We start from the raw sequence: 25,076 nt of genomic DNA, 5'->3' as shown, positions 1-25,076 counted from the left end.
TACAAAACAAAATTACTAGTTTACATATTATACTAGCCAGAGTATTATTCAGTTTTAATATAAATTTAACACCGTTAAAATCAATCTGGTCAAATTGCATTTTTATGCAAATTTGCCCAACAAATATACATGTTAAATGTTTTCCAGAAGTGTTTCAGTTACCAAAAAAAATTGAAGGTTCATCATTGTGATACTCAAGAAACTTTTCTTGGAATTTTACAGTGTGGGCAATCTATTTCCTTGGATTATGCATCAAGAATATACAATCACGCTAAAAGAGATTACTAGCTTAGAGTGTATATATCTCTGCCACCAGGAAAAGGTAACTTTTTTGAAAATTAGTTCAAATAAAATCAGAATTGTAGCATGGCTCCATTCATCAGGCTCAAGTATGTTTTTAATAAGAATAAAGTTACATATTTATAACAAGTTACTGATGAAAAATAACTACAGCAGCAAGCAGAGCTCAGCTGTGCTGATAATTTTAACACATTTCTTCAAGAAAATCCCTTCTGTGTGTGATGACTGTTTCGCTGTTCTGCTGTTTCTATCCCTTCTTAATCTCTCTTTTTCCAACAGTACCTATCAAGATCTCAATTTTCATTGTTCATTGTAATTAAATTAAAATTTTATTATCTATACATTTGCCTTACCAGATCTTCTCTGTTGTTATAAAAAAAAAATCCATGGACTTCCTGGATTTCTTTTGTATACATTAAAGGAAAGCTATATAAGTAATGAAATGGGTTTTTAAAAATGATCTACTTAATAGGATGCCATTAGCTTTCATTTGGCTGGGTTTCTTGCCATAGATTTTTTGCCATATGAATTTTGTTAATACTTTTGATGCCTGTACAAAACAGGTATGTAAAATGTCTATGTATATATTTAAGAATAAGAATAGCCTGTCTTTTCTTTCCTTCCACTTTTTCACTTAGCATTGCCAACTTAGTTTTCAAAAGAACCATTAGAGACAATGATAGCACTTAATTTATCTTGAATGAGAAAAAAGTGGCCCAAAGAAATTTTAAAAAATGTCAGGCAGGGCATACATCTTTTAGATTTGTAACAGTCCTAAACTGAGGGTTCTGGCTGTGTAGCTCTGCCAGCCTCTTCCAGAGCAGTTGATCTGTTCCTGAAAACGCTCAATTTCAACCTTTTATCTATATAGAATTATAACTATTTTTTTTTTAAAGTGATCCACTGATTCACGGCACTCACTCTGAACAAGTAAGTACCAATATTCCGAGATGATAAGTAGCATTCAGTGACATGTGCTAGATTCATAGAAAATAAAGTTTCCACAGGGCAGAAATTATGTGTAAATTCAGATCTAATTGGGAAACATTTTCACCCAATAACAAAAGAGAGTATTTTTAAAACATGGAAGTCTTTAGTCTTAACATCGTTTCCAAAAAAGCTTTCTGACTTCCTTAATTCTCATGCAGTCATTTCTATAAAATTTTCCCTATAGTTGAAAGAAGGAAAATTAAAGAGGAGATATAAGTAATTTCAAAATGACAAGACTATAAATATATATTTTTAAGGAATAAATTAATCAGCTGTGAATGAAACCAAAATAAATTTGAGGGTGTTTGTTTTACCAACCTTTTGTTCATTCTTAAGGGTTTGTTTCTGCTGGGAAATTGTGTTAGAAATTTTATTTAGTTCCAATATACCTTGAAGGATTGGGAATTGTCCTGATGCCACATTCTGCTTGGAGTACTTTGATGATTTTGAGTTTCATCAGGATTCTACAGGGCCAGCCAACTTTGTGACCCTATCATTAAATGAGAGTTTCCCTAAGTAAAGTCCTCTACAGAGCTGCATTTCTTCAAAATAACAATATGAGTATTAGAAATATTACATTTTAACCTTTCCTTCACTAGGAGCCTGAGGGGATGACTTTTGTCCAGACAGAATTTTCCATGAATAATGCTTGTGAAGGGCAGCTAAATATATTCACACATTTTTTGGGCAAGAGTCTGCCACATACATCTTTTTGGCAAGAAAGAGGTATTGCAGTGCTAGCCAGGGCTTCCTGAGGTTCCAGCCCAGCACTAGCCTTGTTGCAGTTCTGGGTGCCTAAATCCCACCTCTAGCATACACAAATGCCACAGCCCCTATAACAAAGAACTTCATCTGCTTTTTTGCCCTTTTATGCCTGTGTGGGAGAGAAATGTAGTAGTCTGCTTGTGCCAGCAAAATGCTTCATTACACCTTCCTTACAGGAGAACATTTTTGATATGTGCTTGTGTCCAGGCTACAAACCATTTACACTGTTTAAGCAACATACAGCAGCTATAAAATCACTACAACTGAGATGTTGTTGTCACCTTCTTTTGCCAGTGTAACTCATTACTCATCAGGAATTAGGTTCTCCAGTATATTTTGGCCAGGATATTGGACCAGGGACTTCAGATACATATGCAGAGAAAAAAAAAAAAAAAAAAAAAAAGGTGTTTGAGGTGTTTCAAGCTTGCAATAAACTGCTTTAAATGATTAGCCACTTCTGACATTCTTGGTCCCTTGGTCCTTGGATGCTGTGGTCCTGCTCCTGATGACAACCATGGATTTCATTTCAGACTGTTCCTCCTAAACCTTTTGCAGGCTGGCAGACTGACATTAGCTGGGCCCTGTACTTCTTGTGAAAACAACAAGAAAAGCCTTTAAATTGCTTTTACTCACAATATCAATCAACCTAATCAACATTCATATGTAGAAATCAGAATATGGACTTTAAGGTATTTGCTGACGTACTCTCAGAAAAACCCTACAGATGTCCCCTCAGATATGTGATTGAATACTCAGTAATAATTTTTCTTCTTTTTGAAGCCATGATATAATCATGTGGGCTAGTTTAAATAGCTAGAAATACCAAAAACTTCTTTTATTGTGGGTAACTGTTGGGTCTGGCTAGAACAAGAATGATGATGGGGATCTTGCCCTTGGAATAAAGGATGAATTAAGGGATTTGGATGTATACCAGAAGTGGCTGCAGTCAGATGTGGTGCAAATAAGGCTGGGATATACGCAGCATGTGGCAACGCTTGGAAGTTCAGTGGAGAAGGGTGAAGGGGAGTAGTGGAGACTACATGTAAGGGGTGTCCTGTCAGCAGAGCAGGGTGGGTGGGAATGAGGGCTGGTGCTAAAGGGGAAAGTGATATGGGGGAGAAGTGTGCATGGGAGAGGGGATGGAGATGTGTGAGGGAGAGGTGGCTGGCGTGGGGATGCACCGATGCTGAGACAGCAAAGCGTTGCAGCAGCGTGTGGTGGATGGTGGTGACAGTAGCGTGCTGCTGAATGGGGACAGTGGGAACTGCTGGTGTTGCAGAGAAGGCAGCTGGTCCTGGGGCAGGCAAAACTTTAAGGTGTTTTGCCAGCAGTTGTTTCTGCATATGCTGCTGAGCTTGCAGCTGCAGCAACCTGTATTTATCTATTTCCTCTGGTGAAAATGTTATAGGCTGCTGCGTTAAAGGTGGGGAGGTGGCTTTATTGTACACATCTGGATCATGTACTGGTTCATCGTACTTCTGCATAGCATTGTCACAAGGAGAGTCTGAACTGCCGTCCGCCCAGTTCAAGTCCATGTTTACATCATGTAGTTCTTTGGTCTCTGTTGAATTAGCAACAACAGAATATCTATTAGAGGGAAAAGCACCAGGGAAATCATTTGGTACTGGGTCACAGCTTTGTAGAAAGGGCTGTACTTCGTTAATTAAGAAATTGGATTGTTCCTTTATTGCTGTGTTCCTTTTCATGCTTGGGCTCTGGTAGCCTGTTCCTATTTGAATAATGTCTTTAAAAAGACAACTATCATAATCAGTGCCTGTTGAAAGACCAACATTAGTTATCTCTGAAGCTTCAAAGTTGTTTTTGTTTGCACAGTTTTCCACTGAACTGACTTCATTATGTCCTATATCATTTTTATCTATGCTTAGGAGTTTCTCTGGCAAAGGTAGCACTGCCATGTCATCTACTGATGACGAAAACTGAAGCGCAAAACCACTTTGTGAGTGATCCTTTAAGCCTATCCCACAACTGTTTGAAAATCTCTCTGAACTGTGCATTTGTTCCTGGGTTTTCTTGCACTGTACTCTTTCTAAAAGCAGCTTGGCTGAGAGCGACCTTCTTTTTCCCTCCATATCTTTTACTAAGATTTCAGAAGAGCATTTTTTTAACTGACAATTTACATTCAGAGAGTCATAATGTGGAGTTTCAGCTTTTCCTGGTTCAATATTAGAATCTCCTTCTGCAACCTCCTTTTGGTTTTTCTCACAGTTGTCTTTTGAGAAGGATCCTGAACTGCTACCTCTAGATATTCTGCAACTAGATGATCTGTCACTGCTTTGTGAATCTCTGGCGGAAGAGCTTTTGGAAATATGGGAGCTTCTGCTTCTGCTATGCGCTTTGCCAAAATGCCGGTGTCTGTGTCTGCTGTGTTTAGATCTGTCTCTGTGGCGTAAAACTTTATGTCTTGAACACCATTGATATTTAATTGTGCCCTTCTTCAAACAGTCTTTAGTTTTTTGACTTCTACTATGGCAAAGGTAATCCTCATCTGCATCATGAGAAGTGAAAATGCAGTTGTGCTTCCTGTGCTTACATTTGTGCCTTTCAGCTGCCTTGCCTTTTCTTTTGCAACAAAAAAGCAAATGATTTCTACTATGACTACTCGATGTGGGACTAGAGGAACTGCTTGTGTAGCTACTTGTACTACCCATCGACGTGTCAGAATAGCTAGAATATCTGTCAGAGGAGGACTTCCGAGGAGAGGAGAATCTCCAGCATCTTGTATAACTTCCACATCCTTCATTTTCTGAATACTTGTTGTTCAAGCAGGGTTTAAAACTGAGGAAACTTCCACCAGAACCTTTTCCACTGTCACTTACATCACCACTGCAGCTGGCCAAGTCTTGAACGGATCTGTGGTCATTGTGATTTTCATGTTTTTCTTCAGAATAAATCAAATGGCATTTTGCAGTTTTAGATTTTTTAATCCTAGACATAAAAGCAGAAAAGGAAATGCTTTCATTTCTAATGTTGTGTTTCTTTCTTTCACAGCCATGAAAATGATGCTTTAAAGATCTTCTCGATGTTGTTGTATGAAGACTTTTTTCTCTCATATCATCCTTTTGTGAGACATCAAGGTAAGCAGGCACTTTGGGTATATTTTCATTCAAATAATCTGCAACATAATTTTGACCATTTTCATTCATTTCTTTCCCTATGTCTGACTCAGCTTTTTGCTTGGCCTTTCTTAGGATTAGGGAATCTTTCATCTTCTTTGGTTTCAACAACTGATTATCTTGTTCATTTGACATTTGCTTGTGTTTTATTAAACCTGAGGCTTCATTTTCATCTGTACTCTTATTTATAGATTGTTCTTTACAGCTTGTTTTGCTTGTTTCATGCTGTTTACCATCTCTGTGGTTTAAAGAGAGTCTGAAGTCAAAGTATAATGGATTACAGCCATATGAAATGCAGGGCTCAGTCTTTGTAAACAAAAGCAGTTCTGTGGGCCACTGCAGAGCAGTACTGCCGTCTTTGCTCACTACATGAAGAAAAGGCAATGCTTGGGGCTTAACATCTTCAACCACTGTCTCCCTTGGATGCATTTCCATCTTCCCGTGCTGAGCTCTGACAAGATCTGAACTCTCCAAAGGTCGCTCTCTTTTAACCTCCCCAGGACTGCCATTAATGTTGCTGTCACCCCCCTGCTCAGGTGCTCGCTGTGCTGGGAGCCCAGGTAACTGCTCAGGCAGGTGGGCATTACTGTGCTTGTAGATATTTTGCTGTGTACAAAAATTGCTAGTCTGGCATGAAGGTGAAACGAGCGTTTCCAGCAATTGCTCAGACTCATTCAATTTGCTGTCTTGCTCTGTTTCTCTAAGTGAACCAGAAAAATCCAAATTTGAAAGCTGAGTTTTGACTTTGGAAAATGAAGGATGAGTACTGACTGTTTCTTCTAATTCTCTATCACTGCTTTTATCATTTTCCTTTAGCATTTTAGGTTTGGCAGCTGCATGTCTTGATGTGTTAGCCAAATCCATATGGTCTTGTGGAATAGGTGGCCCTTTATCCAGGCTCACTTTTACATCCTCCTCCAAAAGTGTGCCAGGAGCTTGCTTTGTTTTATGGTTAGGGGATTCACTACAATCATTCCCTTCTTCAAAGTTCTCACTGAAGACCGAGGCCGAGGACTCAAGCTTCAAAGGGACTTTTTTAGAGAATGAGAAAGACACTCCGGTCCTTTGAGAAGGACTGACGCTCTCTGGGAACACTCGTGTGACTTGATTTCCAAGCACATGGAGTCTCTTGGTGGGTGACCGGTGTCTGCTAATGATAAGCTGCTGCTTCTCTACCATGCTTCTGGGGAAACCATTTCCTTCATCCACGGCCGTGGTTTGAGAACCAGTCACGAATTTGCCACCCTTGTATAGGAAAATTTCATCTGGTGATTGATGCTTTTCCACAACTAATCTGGGGGCTTTAAGCATTGGTCCACTTCCTGTCATGCTATAAGAAAACAAATTTAAAAAACTGCTGTATTAATCAAGCAACTATGAGAGGATTCAAGTTTAACAATAACTGCCAGATAAATAAGGAACAGATTTGCTGTTACAAGGGAAACCGAAAGTTTCAAGAGGGTTTCTAGAAGTGTGGCTTAGCCCTGCAATGGGGTTTTCTGTAAGATAAATTATCTTTCTGTACAGCAAATGATGCAATTTCTTGTCAGCACATGAACACTTTTTTTTTTCTTTTTTTCCAGTTATGCCCAGGTACATACCCAGTAAACAAAATTGCTTTTCATTCCAAATTCATATCAGTGAAAATCTAGTCCGTGAATATTGTCAATTTTGTCATATTGTCAATCCCAATGCCTTAATGGGATATAGTGGTTTATACAAAATAAGACTTCAATCCAGAGGATCTACAGAATCTGACTCAATAAGAGAAAAGGCAAATGCACAATTTCTGCTTCTCTTTTGGAGAGAAGAGGGAGCTATGATGTTTAAACAATACATTCTTGCTTTACTTTTTCATCCTTCTACAGTAAAATGATTTTGTGAAACATTCAAAGAGATATGCCAAGACTATCATCTTATATTGCAGGGGGAACATTGTTAATGACGACTTCAGTTCTCCCATTATCAACTACAAATTGACTTTGTCATGTTTTCTCTCCCTTTATTTTTCTTCCACTAATTACATTTTTTCTTTTCCCCAAAACTCTCCAATTTTGAACCTTTTTATTTTTATTTTATTCAACTTACTCTAAGAAGGCCTTAATGAACAGATGGTAAATCATCTATTTCATGCAGTAGATTATCTGAGAGTGGAATGACTACCATCATATCCCATTAGAACTGAGACATATCTAACCACCATACCTTGTTATTCCAACTAGTATTTTAAATTCATGAGTCAAATTGTCTATATTTGCTGTTAATAGACTACATATTAGAAAAAAATAAAATAGAAAATATTAGAAAATATTTTAATCAGGTATTAATAAATTATAGCTGGCATTTTGTCATAGCAGCTATGTACAGGTAGGCTAGCATGCTTTATAAATGCTATAAAAATGTGTTGATCTCCAGCAGTGGAGATGACATAAAGACCCCCTGGAGTCAGGTCAATTCAAACTATGAGTCTATATCTGCATTTCTGTTAGCATCAGGAGATACAAATTCAACACATTTTGTGCGTAAAGAAGGAATTATCTCTTGCAGAAAACAGAATATGAGGAGATTCTTTTCAAAATCTCCTTGGAATAGCAAAAATAAAGCTACTTTTTCAGTTTTTGTGTGAATCAGATTAACAGTAATTTTGTTGTCAAAATGTGTTAGCTTGTTGTAAGGAACTCTATTTGAACCTGAGACAGTTTATGCAGGAATGAAAACAGTCGTGCATAGACTTTTGCTTGTCAAGGTGACTTCCTCTCTTGCCTGAATTATCAGGAATCCCCAAACCAAGTGGAGAGATTTCAGTTGCCTCTGATCCCATTGGTCATAATAAAGAGGAATGGCAAGAGCTCTCTTTCTGGGCTTTCACTAAGGGACTGTAAACTCCTTGCTCTCTGTGAGAAACTTCTGGATTGACTATTCGCCTTCTTATTATCACCAACCTTATCAGGCTTTTGGAGACCATATCTTCAGTACATGGGCACAAACACGTTTCTCACAGGCAGTTGCATTTCTTTCAACGAGTTTGTATGAAAATAGAGTTTTAACCATAAAAATGATACATTAGCACTAAACTGTTATATTTCTGCAGATTACTCAAAAGCAATTACACAAACCAAAATTAGTTTATAATAAACCTTGGATCTTATTTTTTCCAGGGTACTGTAAGCTTCATATGAATTTTAAACGATGCCTATTTAGTTATCTCCTTAACCCATTATGGTCATAGATTAACATAAACAATTGGTCTGGTGGCAATCTATTCTACTGAAGCATTTAGTGCCATTAAGCGAAGGAGATTTCTAAAGCGTAAAGCTTTATTAGTGCAAACTTTGTACTTTATCTTGATTTTCATCAGTTGAGCTAACAGTATTGGGTAAACTTAACTGAGGTAATTACTTGTTTTTCATTCAGATAATGATACTCTACAGAGAAACTGTGAGAATAATCTCAATGTAAAAGAAGTAATGAGAATGATTCACAGACTAGAGAAGTGCTAAAAGGTGTTTTTCCTCTCTCTTTCACTCACTGTAAAGATGATAAGACAGTTATACTAATTATTCAGGTCAGTTTTAATAAGAAAAAAATGGTGATATAAAATCATTTTCAAACCACTCCGTTCAGAACAGATTAAATTAACTGTCTACAGGAAAGAAAAAGACAAACCTTCAAATGCCAAGTAATTAATTCAGGGACTTTCAATTTTATGGTTTGCAGAACAGGAACATTTGGATTTTCGGATAACTGAAGGCAAGTTACAGTGTAGGCAATCTCTGTACACTATTGAGTGTAGGAGTAAAAATCCAAAGATTTCTTCTGGGATTTAGGAAAAGGGTGTTAAACATAACATAAATTAAAAATACTTGCCATTCTGACTGCTTCCGTAGCTCTGCGAGCTGGTGGAGCCGCTTGAGTGCTTTTTCCTGTTTCTTCTCATCTTTCCATGACTTTGAAGCCACATTTCTAGCAAATTCCCTTTGTTTTAAATCTTTCAATCTCTGTGCAAAAAGAACAAAAAGAGAGACAATTAAATAAACACATAACAGATGCATTCCTTCTTACTCAATTTATGTGCTTTTAGTGAAGCTAGTATGTTATTGGAGAATAAAAATATGTTTAAAATGCTATTGTCTTAAGTAGATATTTAAAATGTTATTTTTACCTAACAAAACAACATGATCACCTCTTACTACAGAGATGTGCCACATACATTAGCTAATGTATACCCATATAATTACAATAACTTCTTAGATGCAGCTTTTGATACTGAGGTATGTTCTCTCTTTATATATACGTGTCTTCTGCTGCCTACAAATACATACATGAAACTAGACTCCATTTAATTCATTAGGAATTTTCTGACTGAACACAGTCAGTCGAACTTTACTCCATAGGCATATATTGGAATGAAAATGAGCTTTTGCATGTGAAGTAGATTTTATAAATCTCTGTATTTGTGGATGTATACTTGGATGTATATGTGTGTCTGTGATAGTTTTGTGGGTTTTTAAGACTGCAGTTATTATTCAAGGGAGAAAACTAGTGTCTGAAAGATTTCATCAGAAAATTCTTTTATGGTTATGTCCACAAATTTTCTGGATCACCTCATATGTCTGTAGGTCAGATAATTCCTGCTGGAGAAAGCAAACTTCTTTGCAGTTATTACATTATTTATTAGGTGATTTTGCACACTAATAGCATAAAGGAAAGTAAAAAGAAGAAAATACAGAACAAAAAAAGTGTTAAAAACTGAAAATTCTTGGTCCTATCTTGGCCTTGAGTTCACTGTGTGCTTTAGGACCTAGAGGGTCCTAAAATCAGATCTTATGACCCAAGATCACTTTGCAGCTCCTAGTTCAGGTCTATGTTTCTATGCTTTAGCCACCCCACCCCATGTCCTAGCAGGTCCTAACACCCTCAGTGCTCTACTTTTCATGGGAAGGAAGGTTTATAAGCTGGTTACGGTGTGTCTAGTCAGTTCCCCAAACTGCACACCTTGGAGACCAGGACTGAGAAGTCCAGCATCTACTAGTCCTCCAATTTTCAGGTCACTTTAGGCACTTCTGTGAACACTAAACTGTAGTACCAATGTTGGGAAATGCCAAACTTTACGTGGAGCCTAGAGAGCTACTTTTTGCAAGCTTTCTTCTTGAAAAAAAGCCAGTTGTATCAGTCTTTTTTAAATTGCTGCTGAGTTACAAGCAGCTATGTCTGCCTATCTGACCACCAGCACCTGAAGAATAATATCCAAAGCTTCATCTCACACGGTTGTTTACCTAGAGCATGGGTGAGAGCACAACCCATGAGCAGGATAAATTGCAGGCTGATCCAGCAATATAGCAGGAAAGTATCACGTTGTATTGCCTGGACCTCTTGTGCACTTGGGTGCCTCTGAAGACACCGCCAACAGGCTTGTATTTTCAGGGCAGATAAGCTACCAGGTACATGGCTACTGTGTCTGCACAGAGCTCTGGGCATCACGAATCTATGTTCGAGAAAAGGGGCTGAAGGCAGAGTGTCCTCAGCTAATAGGTGTAAGAGAGAAACTGAGTGCCTGGGGGATGATGGCTTTCTGGAGAAAGATCTAACTCATAGTAGTAGCTGAACAGGCAGAAACTACTGTTCAGTATAGATGGTAGCTTCTATTTTCTCCAGCTAAAATTAGAGAAATATGAAGTTATCCAGTTACTGGTGATGCCATAATGCTACAGAGTAGCAAGAAATCCTGGTACACAGACTTCTTCCACTGCTCTGGGAAGAACAGGCCACGCAGGGTCCTTGGCTATACTCTGCAAAGAGCACTGGGAAACTGACAGTGGGTTTCTCCCATTATAGTCACTTCCGCTCTCCTTCATACATGTTTTAAAAAACATGATCAGGATCTTAAAAAAATCCACAAATATTCATGAAAAATAATAAAAGCTGGAGGACTCAACCTTATGAATCCTGAGACAGCTGCCTCCAGGCACTGATCTGGAGCTACTCAGAACTGCCCTACATGGGAATCAGCTGCCCAAGGAAGTTGAGGTGATCATGACTGTCCTGACTACTCAATATGGACAAACTCCCTTGGATGGGGTTGCCCAAGCAGCAGAGAAGGCCAGAACTCTGCTGTCTGGGGCCTCTTGAGAGTTTAACTCCATTCCTCAGGAATTTTTAAAATCTGTCAAATCTGCTTGTTTCTCTGGAACATTTCTATCAGATTTGATGTCCCATACATCTCCCAACAAGACCCTGACACAGAATATCTGCAAAGTCCTCTTTAAAGCTCTTTGATCTGCAGTTCCTTGGAGAAGAATGATCGTTACATCAGCCTTAGCTTTTCCCTGTCCCCCTGCACCTCCTCCTTCACTGTCCACTTGCCAGGCCTATTACATGGTGATGTGACCTCCATTCCTTCCACCATTCCTCATTCTCCGCAATTTACAAGAAAAATAAGTCTAATATAAGACTTACCTTTTGGTCTACAAAAGAAAATTATTTTTCAACAATGTGTCTGAAGCTTTAGGATGAATCAGAGAATCTCCCCAGAACAAATCTACATTTTTCTGCCATCTAAGAAATATTTACAAGAGTGTAAATATATTTAAACTGTAAAGATCCTATCCTTCGTGGAAAAATATAGGTAGCCTTATTAACGTGTTCCACTTGAAGAAAGGGCAAAGAAACACATTTGAGAAATGTCCTTTAGTGCCATTTGCTGTGTTTTAGCTGTCACCATGAACTGTTTGGTATCACACATAAGGCATTCATGAGGAAAAACAGAAACAGTTTCTACCTGTCAAGGAAACAAAGAGCAATGTGAAAGCTGGTACTGTGCAGCACGGTACTGCAAAGCAATGCCATTTCACTTCTTTGACAGTTAGGATGATAATCAACAAAGCAAATGGACCAACACTAAGAATAGGACTCCACACAGTGTTTTTTTTGCTCTCTAATGGTATACAGCAGGTGTCAAGGAAGCGGGGAAAAAATACTAAAAATAGAGAGAGGCACATCTGAGAAGACATCAACGGGGGTGAAATCCAAGCAATCAGCAGCATCCACTGCCTGAGTAGCAAAAGGGTCTCTCCAGCACATCCCCTCATCAAAACAAGAAAACTGTTCCGCCAGAGCTCCAGTTATGACTCTTAATGAAACTTGTCAGCTCTGCTGGTTAGACAACAGGGCTGCACACTGAACCCACAAAGTTGCAGGTTTCCTCACCAATAATCTCCGTCAGGCTCCTGACAGGCACACAAATATTTTCAGGAGGTGGCGCACAACAGCCTGAAGCTGAGCCGGTACCAGCAGGAGAAATCTATACCCAGCAGGTGTGCTGGAAAATTAACATTGCTTTACATGGGCAATTGCATTTCTCATGTAATTAGGTGCTTAACTGGGCATCCAGATATAGGCACTTGTAATAAATTATGATTTATTTAATAGAAATCTTGTGTTTTGTCCTTCATCTGCTACAAATATAATTGCCATGAAATTATAGTTCATTTTTAGAGTCATGTTCTATTCTTTTTCCAGGCCTTTTTTTCTCTATGTGTGTGTACACAGACTCTGCCATATCCCATCCTTTTTTTATAAATACCCACAGACAATATTAAATGATAATAAAGTAATATTTGCTATTTTGGAAAAATAGACTTATATAACCATATTTAAGTGATGTTGACCCCCCTATCTAAGACCCACTCACAATCTACTGAACCTGTTCTTTTCCTCCTGAACTCTGGGATGAATCATCAGGAGATCCAAATAAGTTGATGCAATTGCAAATGTGGAACTGAGAATGGAGTCTGATTTAGAGGAAGTAAAGTCCAAGTAAAAAGGCAAAAATTCTGCCAAACAGAAGTATCACTTTGAGCTAGAGCTTTGGATGGATCCCAATTTATAGCAATGAGATTGGGACTTCTATTACAGTAAATCTTTTGTAGAGTCAGTGATTCAAATGATTCTCAGCTCTGTGAAGATCTAAACATCTAACCAGGTGGTCTCTAGCTCACTCAAGTCTGTCTGTGGCTACTGCACTGCTGGCATGGTTGTTTAGCAAACCTATCTCCACTAGATATGAAGCACCAATGGCCAGATACCTGTCATTTAATAATTTCTGCTCATACTTAATGTGCATGTGTGTGTTTGTAATGTTTTGCTGTGGGCAGTACTTACTTTCCACTAATACAGGTATCTTCAGAATACTGACTGGTAGCAGCACTTGCAGCAGCAGAACAACTTTTCAGAGGCTGTCTAGAGTTATGATCCTGATTTCTAATATTCCCTATGCAGATGATAATTTCTCTGGATGGATATTCATCTGACCTGATGCAGGCATCTATAGTTGTTGCTTAGACTTTTTCTTAGCTATTGAAAAGAAATAAGCACTTATAGGGACTTAATCACCTCTTCTTAAAGTAGATGTTTTAAACAGAATCAATATAGTTTTAAGACATAAAAGTATATCATTTTTTTCTATTAATTAGGTACAGAAGATACTGAGAATGAATAGATATAGACCATTTTTTGTACGCATTTAAACTATGAGAGATGAAACAGGGACTCTCATAAGGACTACATCATAAGTTCAAGAGATAATATTAATGTATATAGATTCCATAAAAGAGCATATTGTATTAGTGTATTTTGGCACATGTAATAGAGAAAGTGCAGGAAGACATCAGAGCTTTTCCTAAACAATTGACAAGGATACAGATATGAGTCTTCAGAATCTGCATTTCAGAATGATTCATTTGATAGAAGATAGAGGATATGCTGAGAGTGCTGAGTAAAATTTAAAGACATATGAGCAGAGTCCCGAATGAATGAGCACAGAGATGTGTGTTCCTCACACACTTCTAACTTCTTGTTGTGGCCATTCCCTGCCTGATTTCCCATCCATCATTTTTCCATGAGTCTCTGGCTTCAGGAAATATTTTTCTACATTGCTTTATCACTCACTCACTCTCTCAATTTGAGGGCCAGTGGCAATACAGACCAGAGGAAGAGGGCTACTTCTCTTTTTGAGCATTCTGCCAGGGGACATGTCTGGCTCATTAAACAGATCTATCTCGGGTACTGACAGCTGTACTTCAGATACTGGGACAAATAAATGTCGCCGTAAATGATATACTGAGAAGAAAATTCTCTTCTCACTCACAGTGGTGTAACTACATTGATGTAAATAGAAGGCAGCTTTGAAAGGAATTTGTTAAAATTCCATCCAGCAAGTCAGAAGAGAACAGACCAGGATCAATTAATTTTTTTTTTCCAGAAACATTCAGAATTCTTTTCAAAATATCACGCGCACACTTAGTGTGTCCTCAGAAATATTCAGCTTGTCATAATGCATTGCAGACCCAGATAAATATGTGATAAATGCCTATGTCTTCAGTCAGCATTAGGAAGATATGGCTTGCCATACGCATAGGACCTTGCTTGAATTTAAATACATAAACTATTGTGAGTGTTTGAGTGTCTGATTAGCTGTAATGATTGATTTTTCATCATTTCTGAAAAGTGTCATAATTCAGTTCTAAATAAATTCCCTATAGAAGGATTAAATACTGAAAAAAGGGGAGAGGGGCATGATTTTCATTAATTATTCACCTTCCTCTAACCCTAAGTATAAGAATGCATTGGAATCAATTACATTATTTGTAACATGACTTCACACTGCAAACAATCAAATGAGGAGGATAAAGTTATTAGAGAACATAATTAATGCTCCAGTCTGAAGATTACAGTATTAGCTGTCTAGGTGGAAGCAGGGAAACAGCAATGAAGGAATCTGCTTTTACTATGGCAACTGAAATTCTAAAAATAAATTGGAAAGGCTATTATATACAGGAACTAAGCATGAGAAATGAAACTAAAAGATTAGTTGATAAGTTTTTGCTTATTTTACTCATAAGTAGCTACAGAACACTTTGAAGTATATGGGAGCTACCGTTTTTTCTAGCAGATTGTATTATAGTCAACTTAATAGATTGGATATTGCTAGTAGGAGTGAATGGGAAGATAGACAATATGTTTACAAAACTGGGTTAGGGAGCTAGGTGACAGCAGAATTGGGAAAAAAAAGTCAATTCTCAGACATGGCCTGGAGAATCCATGTTAGTGACTGAGATGATGATAACCGATCTAACTGGAAAGATAAGTTACAGGTGGCTGTTTGCAGGGCTTGTTTGCTTGTGTTTTCATAGAAATTCCCCCTTCATCTTTATAGAAAGATTGTCTAATCTAGTGCAATAGGTCTTGATGCCAGAAAGCTGCAAGATTTGCTACAGCTTGCATGTGTCTTTTCTGTGTAAGCTTATCTATCTCTCTGTGGTAGTCTTCAGAATCTCCTACCCCCTTGAAGAGGTGAATGAGAATGACCTTGTGAACAGGAGAAGAGATAAAACTACAACCTGAGGTTGATGGAAATCTCTATGCAATACGGATATGTACCTCAAAGACACCCAAAGAACTACTTTATCAAACAGAAGGGTGCAGATGTCTCGGAAGAGCGACATTTCTGGTACTTTTATTGATATTGCAGTAGAGACAGCCATGACAGGCATGAAAATACCCAGTGGAGAAATGTGAGAAGGGGCAGTGGATAGGAATCATGCAGCTCTGCTTGTGACTTTTTTTTAAAAAATGCTTTGAATACACATCTATGAAATCTGATTAAAATAAAATCTCCATGCTTACTTCAAAGACAATGACGTATACGCTTACAGTAAACCCGAAAGTTACCATGCTCCTCATGGGAATCAAGCCATAAAACTCTGGGTCATAGCTACTGAATTGGTTTGTTTTGCTTTTTTACTCACAAAGCCTACTAATTAGAAGAAACTTCAGGCATTAGAGAGTTGAAGAACTTAATATGAAATCAATTTCATTATAGCAAGGAATTTTGTAATTGTAGATTACAATTTTGTAATTGTACAAAAAAAAATCTAATGGATCTGCTTAATCTAAGACCAAACTTGACTGTTTGATGAATACACAAATATATATGTGGACTAGGTGAGGCCTCAGATTAGGTCTCAGTCTCTCTCACGTGCTGCATTTGTGTTCCTAGTCCTGAGGTGTAGAGATATGACTAGGATGGATACCATTAAGGTAGCTTATCTGATTTATTTTTCCAACAAGTGTCTGCTTGACTCATTCTCAAAAATGTGTAGTCAGGAAGCACTGCATTCTCTAGGTGGCCATCTCCAGTGTTTCACTACCTTTGTAATTAGGAAGATATTCTTACTGCTCATAGATATACAAATGTTCTTGCTAATTAAACTGATTTCATCCACTTCCCAATGTATGAGTTTGGATAACAACTTCCACAGCATGTTTGTACAGCTCATGAAGGCTGAAGCCCCAAGTAAAGTTGAAGTAGATGGATTTCATGGAGACTATTTCTATAGGAAGAGAAGACAGAACAAACATTTTGTGGCAACAATTCACACATTTTATAGCCTGAGTTATTTGTGGATTCAACATATGCTCCATTTGACCGCCCAAATTTGTATCAGCTCCAGTGAATTGATAGTCAACTGCTCCAACAAGCGGACTGGCATACTGTACAATTTGATTTAATATATTAAGTGCCAACTTGGAAAAATATATTTACTTAGTAAAAGCAGGATATTTGAATGGTAAGAAACTTTGGGCAGGAGCTGTGTCTTCACTTGGGGGCTATATATTACCTGACTCATTGGAGTCACTAGCTTTGACTTAGCTGTACTGCATGCAATATGTATATTATGAAAACTAACATCATACACCTTGTATTTCTTTTTCTTTCTCATGTAAGCAGATTAAAGTGAAGAAAGTAGCATTACAGATCCACTGCAAGATTTACTCCTTGCAAAATGTTCAGTACTTTTTTCAATCTAATTTTAAAAATGCTTAAGCATTCTCCACATATTTTGAAGCCTGTCCCACCATCAATAGTCAGATTTTGTTTTCCTCTGCTCTAATTGTAGCAGGTAAAATACAAAAGAAGCTGCATTTTAAGGAAGAATAAGAGTAAGCACTATTCAAGAATCCTAAGGGTGAGTTTAAACCATCACCTTAAATCACCTTATACATGGTTGCCAGACTTTCAGAATAACAACAAAACAACAAAAAAAGGATGAAATATATTACATGACTTCCTTCTGCAGATAGATCTCATGCTTCTGATTAAACAGGTGTCTTTGCCGTGTTATCAGTTTATGGATAAAGAAATGTAGGCAAAGAGAGATAGAATGACTTGCTGAGAAGAACAAGCTGAAACCAGCACATAGATACACATTTATTTATCACACCTCACTCTTTATAAACCCATTCAACTATAAGGAAAGATGTCACACCTCTGAGTCAAGCCTAAATTTAATTTATCTTATTTTTTCAGACCTTTCTTGACAACTGTGGTAAGGATGAAGTAACTATAATAACGCATGAAAGAATAAACCTATAATAAAGCATAGTGCTCTATCCATAAGTTTATATAAAAAAGAAGTTGAATCGGCAGATCACTACGTAGTGACTTGGAAGTGCTATACTAAAAAAAAAACAATTTTATCAATAAAATGAGTCATTTTAATGTGTACTTCAGATAAAAATAACTGTGGTGATAGGAACCTTTCAGCACACTTCAGATGAAAATGAATTGGTCAGGGAAAATGCTGAAAAATGATATATGATAACACGAAGGATATTGAAAACAACTAAAAGCAGAAGCCTTATTAAATGTCTCAAGGAATTAAAATATTGCTTTTTCTAATTGGATGAAATAGCTATCAGAAAAAAAATAAAAGCCTGCTAATTTTTTAATTCAGTCAAAAAAATGTTTCCTTTCTTTTATTAGCTTAAAATGGACAGTTTTGGAGGTAGGTAGCGGCATTAAAGGTAACTAAGAATTGGGCTACAGAATGGCTGCTCTAGCGAAAGGAGCATTAATAAATGACATCGTCTGCAGTTCTTGCCAGTAAAAAAGGCCACAAAGGACCACTGCAATCATCTTATCCAAACTTCTCCATAACATAAGGGGGATGTTCTGATTTGCTATCTCAGAACAGAGGAATTTATAAGACCAAGTTACGCTGACAAGATCTGTTTTATGCAAACTATATTCACTGAAATTAATTGTATTAACACACTTGAATACTTTATGGAGTCCGGTATCAATCATTCAAGTGTTTTTCTGGCATTAATGCCAGGATGACAGATTTCCTTGTTTATTGTCTTTAAATACTAGCACAACCTCATCTACTTTCTACTGCCATGCAACTTCCTCTAGCACAATGAGGAAAATCTACTATGATTAGGAGAATTTATGGACATGACTTTCCTAATAGATGTTGGTTACCTGGACCTGCAGACTACATCATCAAGCTTTGCCCCAAGTATAGAGAAGAAATTGGTAGTGCAAAGCCTTTTTTACATCACTCCTGACAAGGAATTCATTTCTATTTGAATCAGAAGATGCTTTATGTCTTCAATATACTTTCAGAAACTGTCTTCTTGCCCTAACCTCTGATGCCTACAAATTTTCATTCTGCCTGTTTTACTTTTTCCATCAGATTTTTCCAATTTTTCTGATTTATTTTCATCCATTTTTCCTTTCTGCCTTTTATTATAAATTTAAGCCCCAAAGAATTGACTTTCCTTCTAAACAAGATTAGCTGTTTATATCCCATTCGGTCTTTCTCAGGTATGGGATTTTGGTTCTAAAATAATCTACCAGAAGCTCTTTAAAATTTCCTATATCTCTCTCACATTTTCTCCATTTGAATCCTTTCGCTTTTTGATCTGGCTCATTCACATTTATGAAATTGTCATCTTTAAAGAAGTGTAGGTTGAAGGGAGGGGGTTATGCCATTTGCATTTATTACATACGATCATACCATATTGACTTTTTTTCTCTAAATTTCCTGTGTTTATGTTGATCACCATTATGCTAATAATATATGTTAAAAACCAGTTTTTTTGGAGCCCCATAATGTGGATGAGCCCAATCATATTAATATAATCTATTTTTATTCTACGCTAGACAGAAGGCAGGGCCATGGAGGCAGCAAATCAAGTGGATATTCTGTTAATTTTAATCTCTACATGCATGGGATTGAGGTAGCAGTTTATGTTCCAGTCTTTGCTTCATTTACAGCAGAAGATGAACAGATGTCCCATTTTTCCCAGGATAATTCAATCCTGCAATATCCTGGTTTAGCCTGTTGATCAGCTGAGACAATCTTCCAAGAACGCATCTCAGTAAATCATAACGATTAAAAAACGTTATTATAATTTATGTTATTTATTCTTTTATTTAGTATTTTTCCATATTTCTCTCCTGTAATTATTAAGTGCAGCATCCTTTGATTTTTGTGTCCTTTCTTTTGCTACTTGACTTATCCATCTCGCTTCCCAGTTCAGCAGCATTTCCCTCTGAAATAACAAAACCGATAAGGTGCTTTCTAAGCAAATTCAGTGTGTCATGGAAAAAGATGACCAAACTCTGCAGCATGAATGATGTCTTAATTTTCCAGGTTATAAGGCAACAACACTTTGGTCTATCTAGCACCCTTTTTATTGCCACTTGCTTAAAATATCATTTATTTGCAATTTGTTATTTGTATTTGGTCCCCTTGAATATGTTGCTGGTTTTCTTGCAGCCCTGAGTGCCTGCGGCTTTACTAAGAGAGGAAGCTAAAAGCAAGTCCATGGTTCAGATATGTGTTTAGCTCACCGTTGAGTAACATATCACTGAGCTCTAGCCTGACACCCTTCAAGTATGATTCCATAATTTAAAGTTAATTTGTTACTATCCTAGGAACAGCTCCCTGGAAAGAGGCTGGAAATGAGCTTGATACACCTTTATAAGGGCAATCCCAAAGCAGTTCTCTTTTCCCTTTGCTTGCTGTGGAGCTATGGAAGGCAATATATTAAATGTTCTCCCTCAAATGTCTCCCTTTACCCATCCCCCAGGCTGTCTCTCTTTGTGTTCACCCTTACATCAAATAATACTGTAAACACATGCCTAGTTTTTCATGTAGACATGAAAACTTTTTAATATTATAAAGCTGATCTGTCACTCACTGCTTCTGAAATATTTTGAGTCGCTGCTCAGATTCTTTGCCTGTCACTTGATATAAACACCCTTTTAAGCAATCTTTATTCAATTATTGACTCCCAGGAAATTTTTATTCCTGCAAAATTTGAAGGTGATCTTTTATTTATATGATGGCTTCCCATTCTGGTAATTTATGTTTTTCTAAAGCCCTGAATTTGAATTATTTATTGTAAAATAGATTGTGAGTTTATGTACTCAACTAGAACAACAGTCTTTTTAAAATGGTTACTATCACAGTTACAACATGGTGATAGTGACTTTATATTCTACAGAATAGGTGAGACAAACTGATACTGAAAGTTATTCTGGAGACAAGAAGAGCAACAGAATCATATCATTTATTCTCTGAAAAAATATGCCATTGTTTTTCAATATATTATTAGTTCATCTTTTTAAAAAGACTTTGCACAGTTTAATGAGCTCTCTTTAGAAATAACAGAAAATTATTAAAGCAGTTATTGTACACTTCTCTTGTACGCCCTGCCATTAGATTTATTAGGCTATAACTTGCTGGATTGCATGTATATGGGTCCAATTTATGAATCTTCGCTTGGTTTATTAACCAAGCATATGACTACTGTGTTGCACATCAAGGATTATGCTATGTCAAATTTCAAAATGCTAAAGGAAAACAGAATGTGTCTTGGGCTATTGAGAGCTGTAATTACCTGGATGAATTGAATGCCTGGTGCAACCCAGGCTCAAATGATATAGAAATGACTGCAGAGCTTAGAAAGGATGGTCATTAGGAGCTCTCGAGAACACTGATTTTTTATTTAAAGTAAAGAACAAGAGCAGATTACTTTGAATATGCTGGGTCCCCTGTAAAGTACAAAAATTATGGTATATCTTTTATTCAGTAGTTTTTACAGACAAATATTGTTAAACATGTAATTTAATAAATTATATTATTCTACCCCTAAACATCATATTACTTTATCCAATAATTTCTCTATTACCATGAGTTGATATTCTTACAGTACCTAATACAATCAGATTCTTTCTAAGACTGGAGATCTGAGACAGGTTCAAAATACAAGCAAAAAGTTATACTGTTTTTGTTGGTTAAGATTTATTACCTTGAAGAATACCCCAGATCCTTAGTGGAGGGTATGAATGCCAAGCACTTTTAAAATCGCTATTTGAAAGCATCCATTTTAATGGAAGCAGAGCTAAGACTCGTCCAACAAGGTAATGCATGAAAATAAGTAGACAGACTTTAATTACAAGCAGAAAGCTGACACGGGAGTTCCACAGTTTATCATTAGTACCTCTATACTTTACACATCTGTTGAAAGGAACGGAAGTTCTGCTTCGTAGGATATTTTGACATTTGGAATTTTTTAATTTGTTTGTTATTCCTGGGCAAAATAAATATTTGAAATTTACCAAGAAACAATAATTTCACTCGGTAGCAATAAATCTAAATAGTAAAGAATCATAATGCCTTAGAGTAATAATTATCATCCTGCTGTTTCCTGTCTTAAGAATAACAAATGTAATATGTCCATATGTTGCAATTAATATTTTAAAATATTTTTAATAGTAAGTGCTGAAACAAAGCATTTCAATCTTTATGAAGCATTTCAGCTTGGCTGAAATCATATAATGGGAACCCTTCCTCTAAAAAATGCTGCTGAACTCACCACATTTCTACAAAATATTCTGTACTGAAAATAGTGTTTCCTGGTAGAAAAAGTGTTTGGTTGTCAATTTTTGGTTCAGGAAACATTCAAATTTTACTGTTCCATCACCTCTGGTAGTATATTTGTTTAGTATGACATGAATGTCATTTACATTTTTCTAGATATTCCCCTGCAATTTAGCCTGAGAAAGTTCTTAAGGAGTCCTCATCTTTTTTAATGACTCCTGATGGAGTCTAATTATTATGAAATTGCTAAAGCAGTGAAATGAAAATTAGTCTGGGTTACCTTCTTCATTTTTCCCTTGGAGAGATGTTAAAAGGTGTTAATTAATGCTTTTAACTAAGTATGGGTAATAAATGACTAATCCCACCATATTCATTGCTATCTTGGTGGTGCACAGATATATTTCTGTTTTGCTTTTAAATATTTGTTTCTGCTATAAATACTCCTTAAAGGCATTAAAGGTACAGTATACATTTCCTCAAACACAAACATAGTTGATGAGCATGACTTTACAGCTCCACAGGAATCAATTATGCAGCTACACTCCTGCAAGTTAATTGCTGCATGGAAGATACAGATGGTCAAAAATGAACAGAAATATAATAGATGCAGATTCCAGACAGATGTTTTAGGGCCAGCTATACCTTTGTGGATGCCAGTGGGATTAGAAGAACTATTCTCTTTCCAGATAAGGGAAAGCTAAGAATAAGAGAGCACTGCTTAAGTGTTTTGGAGAAGCCAAAAGGAAAATACTTTTTCTGTTCACATTTAAGGATATAGCATTTTGCTAGTAAAGTCAATTACACAGTGCTTCCGAAAGCTGACTGTGGTAGGAAACCAGGTAAGAACAAAATAAGACTTGTAAAATATAACTTTAAAATGACATCAATTATTCCAAATCCAGTGGTTTCACTAAAAAGTGCAAAGTACAGAGCCCGTGGGGAAGACTACCTAATATTTGCTGGTCTTCTGAATCTTGGTGCACAGAATACACTTGTACTTGTGTCTTCAGCCATGCACAATTTTTATTAGTGCATGGTGATTAGTTGTTTTTAGGAGTGGTAATATTTAACAGAGAAGCATTTAGAAGACATCCTGTGTAGCTCTGTTGCTTTTGTCCTTATTACTGACATTTAAAAAAATGGAAGAGAGACTTCTGAATACAGACTGAAAAAAAAAATGCAGCAAAGCGCAATATAATTAATCTTACCCATTAAATAAAACATTTACAACTTCATTATGACTGCTGTAGAAGTTAATCGAAAACAAGAATGAAAATCAAAATATAAATATTTAGGTTCTTATCCCATTTATTTAAGTAATATCCTACATGCTGCATATCTTACCATTTCATAGTGGAGAACCAAGGAGGAACATGTTGATTTCAATCACCTTTTTATGCAGTATAAAAAAGGGGTCAAAATGTTGTTTCATTTTATTGGAATGGAATGCTTCAAAAAGTCTTTTTGATTCAAAATTTATTTGAATTTATATGATATTATAATTACCATAAAAAGTAAGTCATAATTGAATTGAGTTGTTTCTGAGGATTTTCCTATTTGAAATGGAAGCAAAGTTTGAAACAGTGGAATATTCCTTCAGAGAGAGATGTGGAGTTTCAAACAGATTTACTGCACCTTCTGTCAAAATCTGACTTGCTAAGATTATGATTCATTCTGCTCTAGGTGGGAAATCATTAAGCAAAAATCAAATCCCAAAGAAATATGTATATGCTGAATTTCCTGTCGGTCACTATTTAGTCTGGGTTTTGGCATGATTATTATTATTAATTATTATTTTTTTTACAAACCTAACCCTTCAGATTCCTTGCTTATTTGAATAAACATTCATTACATTGAATTCATTACATTGCATCAATCCTTCCTCCTGCTTGAAAAATAAGTTATAAAACTTTGGTAATTAAAATGTGTACCCTCTGAGAAGAATGGAAAAGACACTAATGCAAGCAATTGACATACTGTAAAGAATTTCCTCTAATAGACATTCTGGTTAGACACATTCTGTGTCTTAAATGACAAAATTTGATAATTCACTTCTGTAATTTGTTATATAATGAAATACTTAAGAAATATCATACAGTCATTGGACCATCATTAACAACTATGAAATTAAGGGTCCCATGGGTTTTTTCCAATTTAAAGAGGGTTAAATTGCTAATTTACATGTTAATTAGCATTCATTCTAAAGAGTACCAAATGTAATTCTGTAGCATCTAGCATTTAACAATTTAGCTTATCGAGACATTACATTATTTGCAAGAGGTTTTTTTAAGTACTAGTGATTATAAAGGAAGCTCATCATTATTCTAAGCAACATGCAATTTTACAAGGAGGAATGCTGCTAATTTATTTGTGTTATCAGTGAATAATGAGAAAACAGCAAAGCACTCGCAGGGCAGCAGGTGCAGGAGTTCTTAGTAAGGCCCCCTGACCTGCAGAGATTTGTAAGTTTAAAATAAAGAATTGTTTATGGTGACATTTCTCCAGAATCTGCTGCCTCAAGTCATGCCCACTCACCAGACAGTGCTCAGTGGTATTTGACAACGTTGCTTCTGCTACTCTGCAACTACTGCAGCACACGCACTTGCTCTAATATGCAGCTGAAACATTTCTAACACAGCTATAAATACAGCCCTCTTCCCATAACATTTAAGAAAATATTGCATGATATTACAAACCATATATTAATTTTAAGATCACTTTGAACTGGCAGAATAAATGCTTGTTTAACACAGGGATGCCATAGAATTATCATATTATATGCTGTGCGCTGCTCCTTTGCTTAAGTGCTGTATGGCTTTATGTCGCCTCTAGTTACATCTGTTTCTGGGATGTGACACAACCTGATTGTTTCGGTGCATCACAACTTCACTATTTCAAAGGTGCTGGATTGCAGGTACTTTGAACACAGCAGATGTGGTGCAAGGAAGCTTTAAGAAAGGCAAGATTTAAGTATTTCTGAGTAAGTGAAATAAGTGTTTGAGACAAGAAAATGGACTAGTTTTGCCTTATACTATCTATCAGTAGTAACAGATGGAACAGCACATAAGACAGTATTATTCTTTGTTTCTTTTCAGATCCCAGTGATTTTGGATACCACACAAGTCTTTTTTTATGATTTTCAATATACAAA

The 25,076-nt window shown here is 36.6% G+C and overlaps 1 protein-coding gene across 1 annotated transcript in view; it reads right to left on the bottom strand.

Annotated features, from left to right (window-relative positions):
- Positions 1–2,813: 2,813 nt before the first annotated feature.
- Positions 2,814–25,076, bottom strand: part of ZNF804B (zinc finger protein 804B) — a 232,698-nt gene continuing 210,435 nt past the window's right edge. Inside the window, exons 3-4 of the mRNA XM_088533557.1 lie at positions 9,057–9,187; positions 2,814–6,519 (exon numbers count right to left, since the gene is read on the bottom strand). Of these exons, the coding sequence (XP_088389683.1) occupies positions 2,856–6,519; positions 9,057–9,187 (3,795 nt within the window). The 3' untranslated portion in view covers positions 2,814–2,855. The remainder of the gene's footprint in view (positions 6,520–9,056; positions 9,188–25,076) is intronic.

Source organism: Tinamus guttatus, unplaced genomic scaffold (genome assembly GCF_059628265.1).
Source record: "Tinamus guttatus ecotype Peru unplaced genomic scaffold, ASM5962826v1 Tinamus_guttatus_pri_ptg000509l, whole genome shotgun sequence".
Classification (NCBI taxonomy): domain Eukaryota; kingdom Metazoa; phylum Chordata; class Aves; order Tinamiformes; family Tinamidae; genus Tinamus; species Tinamus guttatus.
Note: the sequence above shows the minus strand (reverse complement) of the source record. Positions and strands in the feature narration are given on the sequence as shown.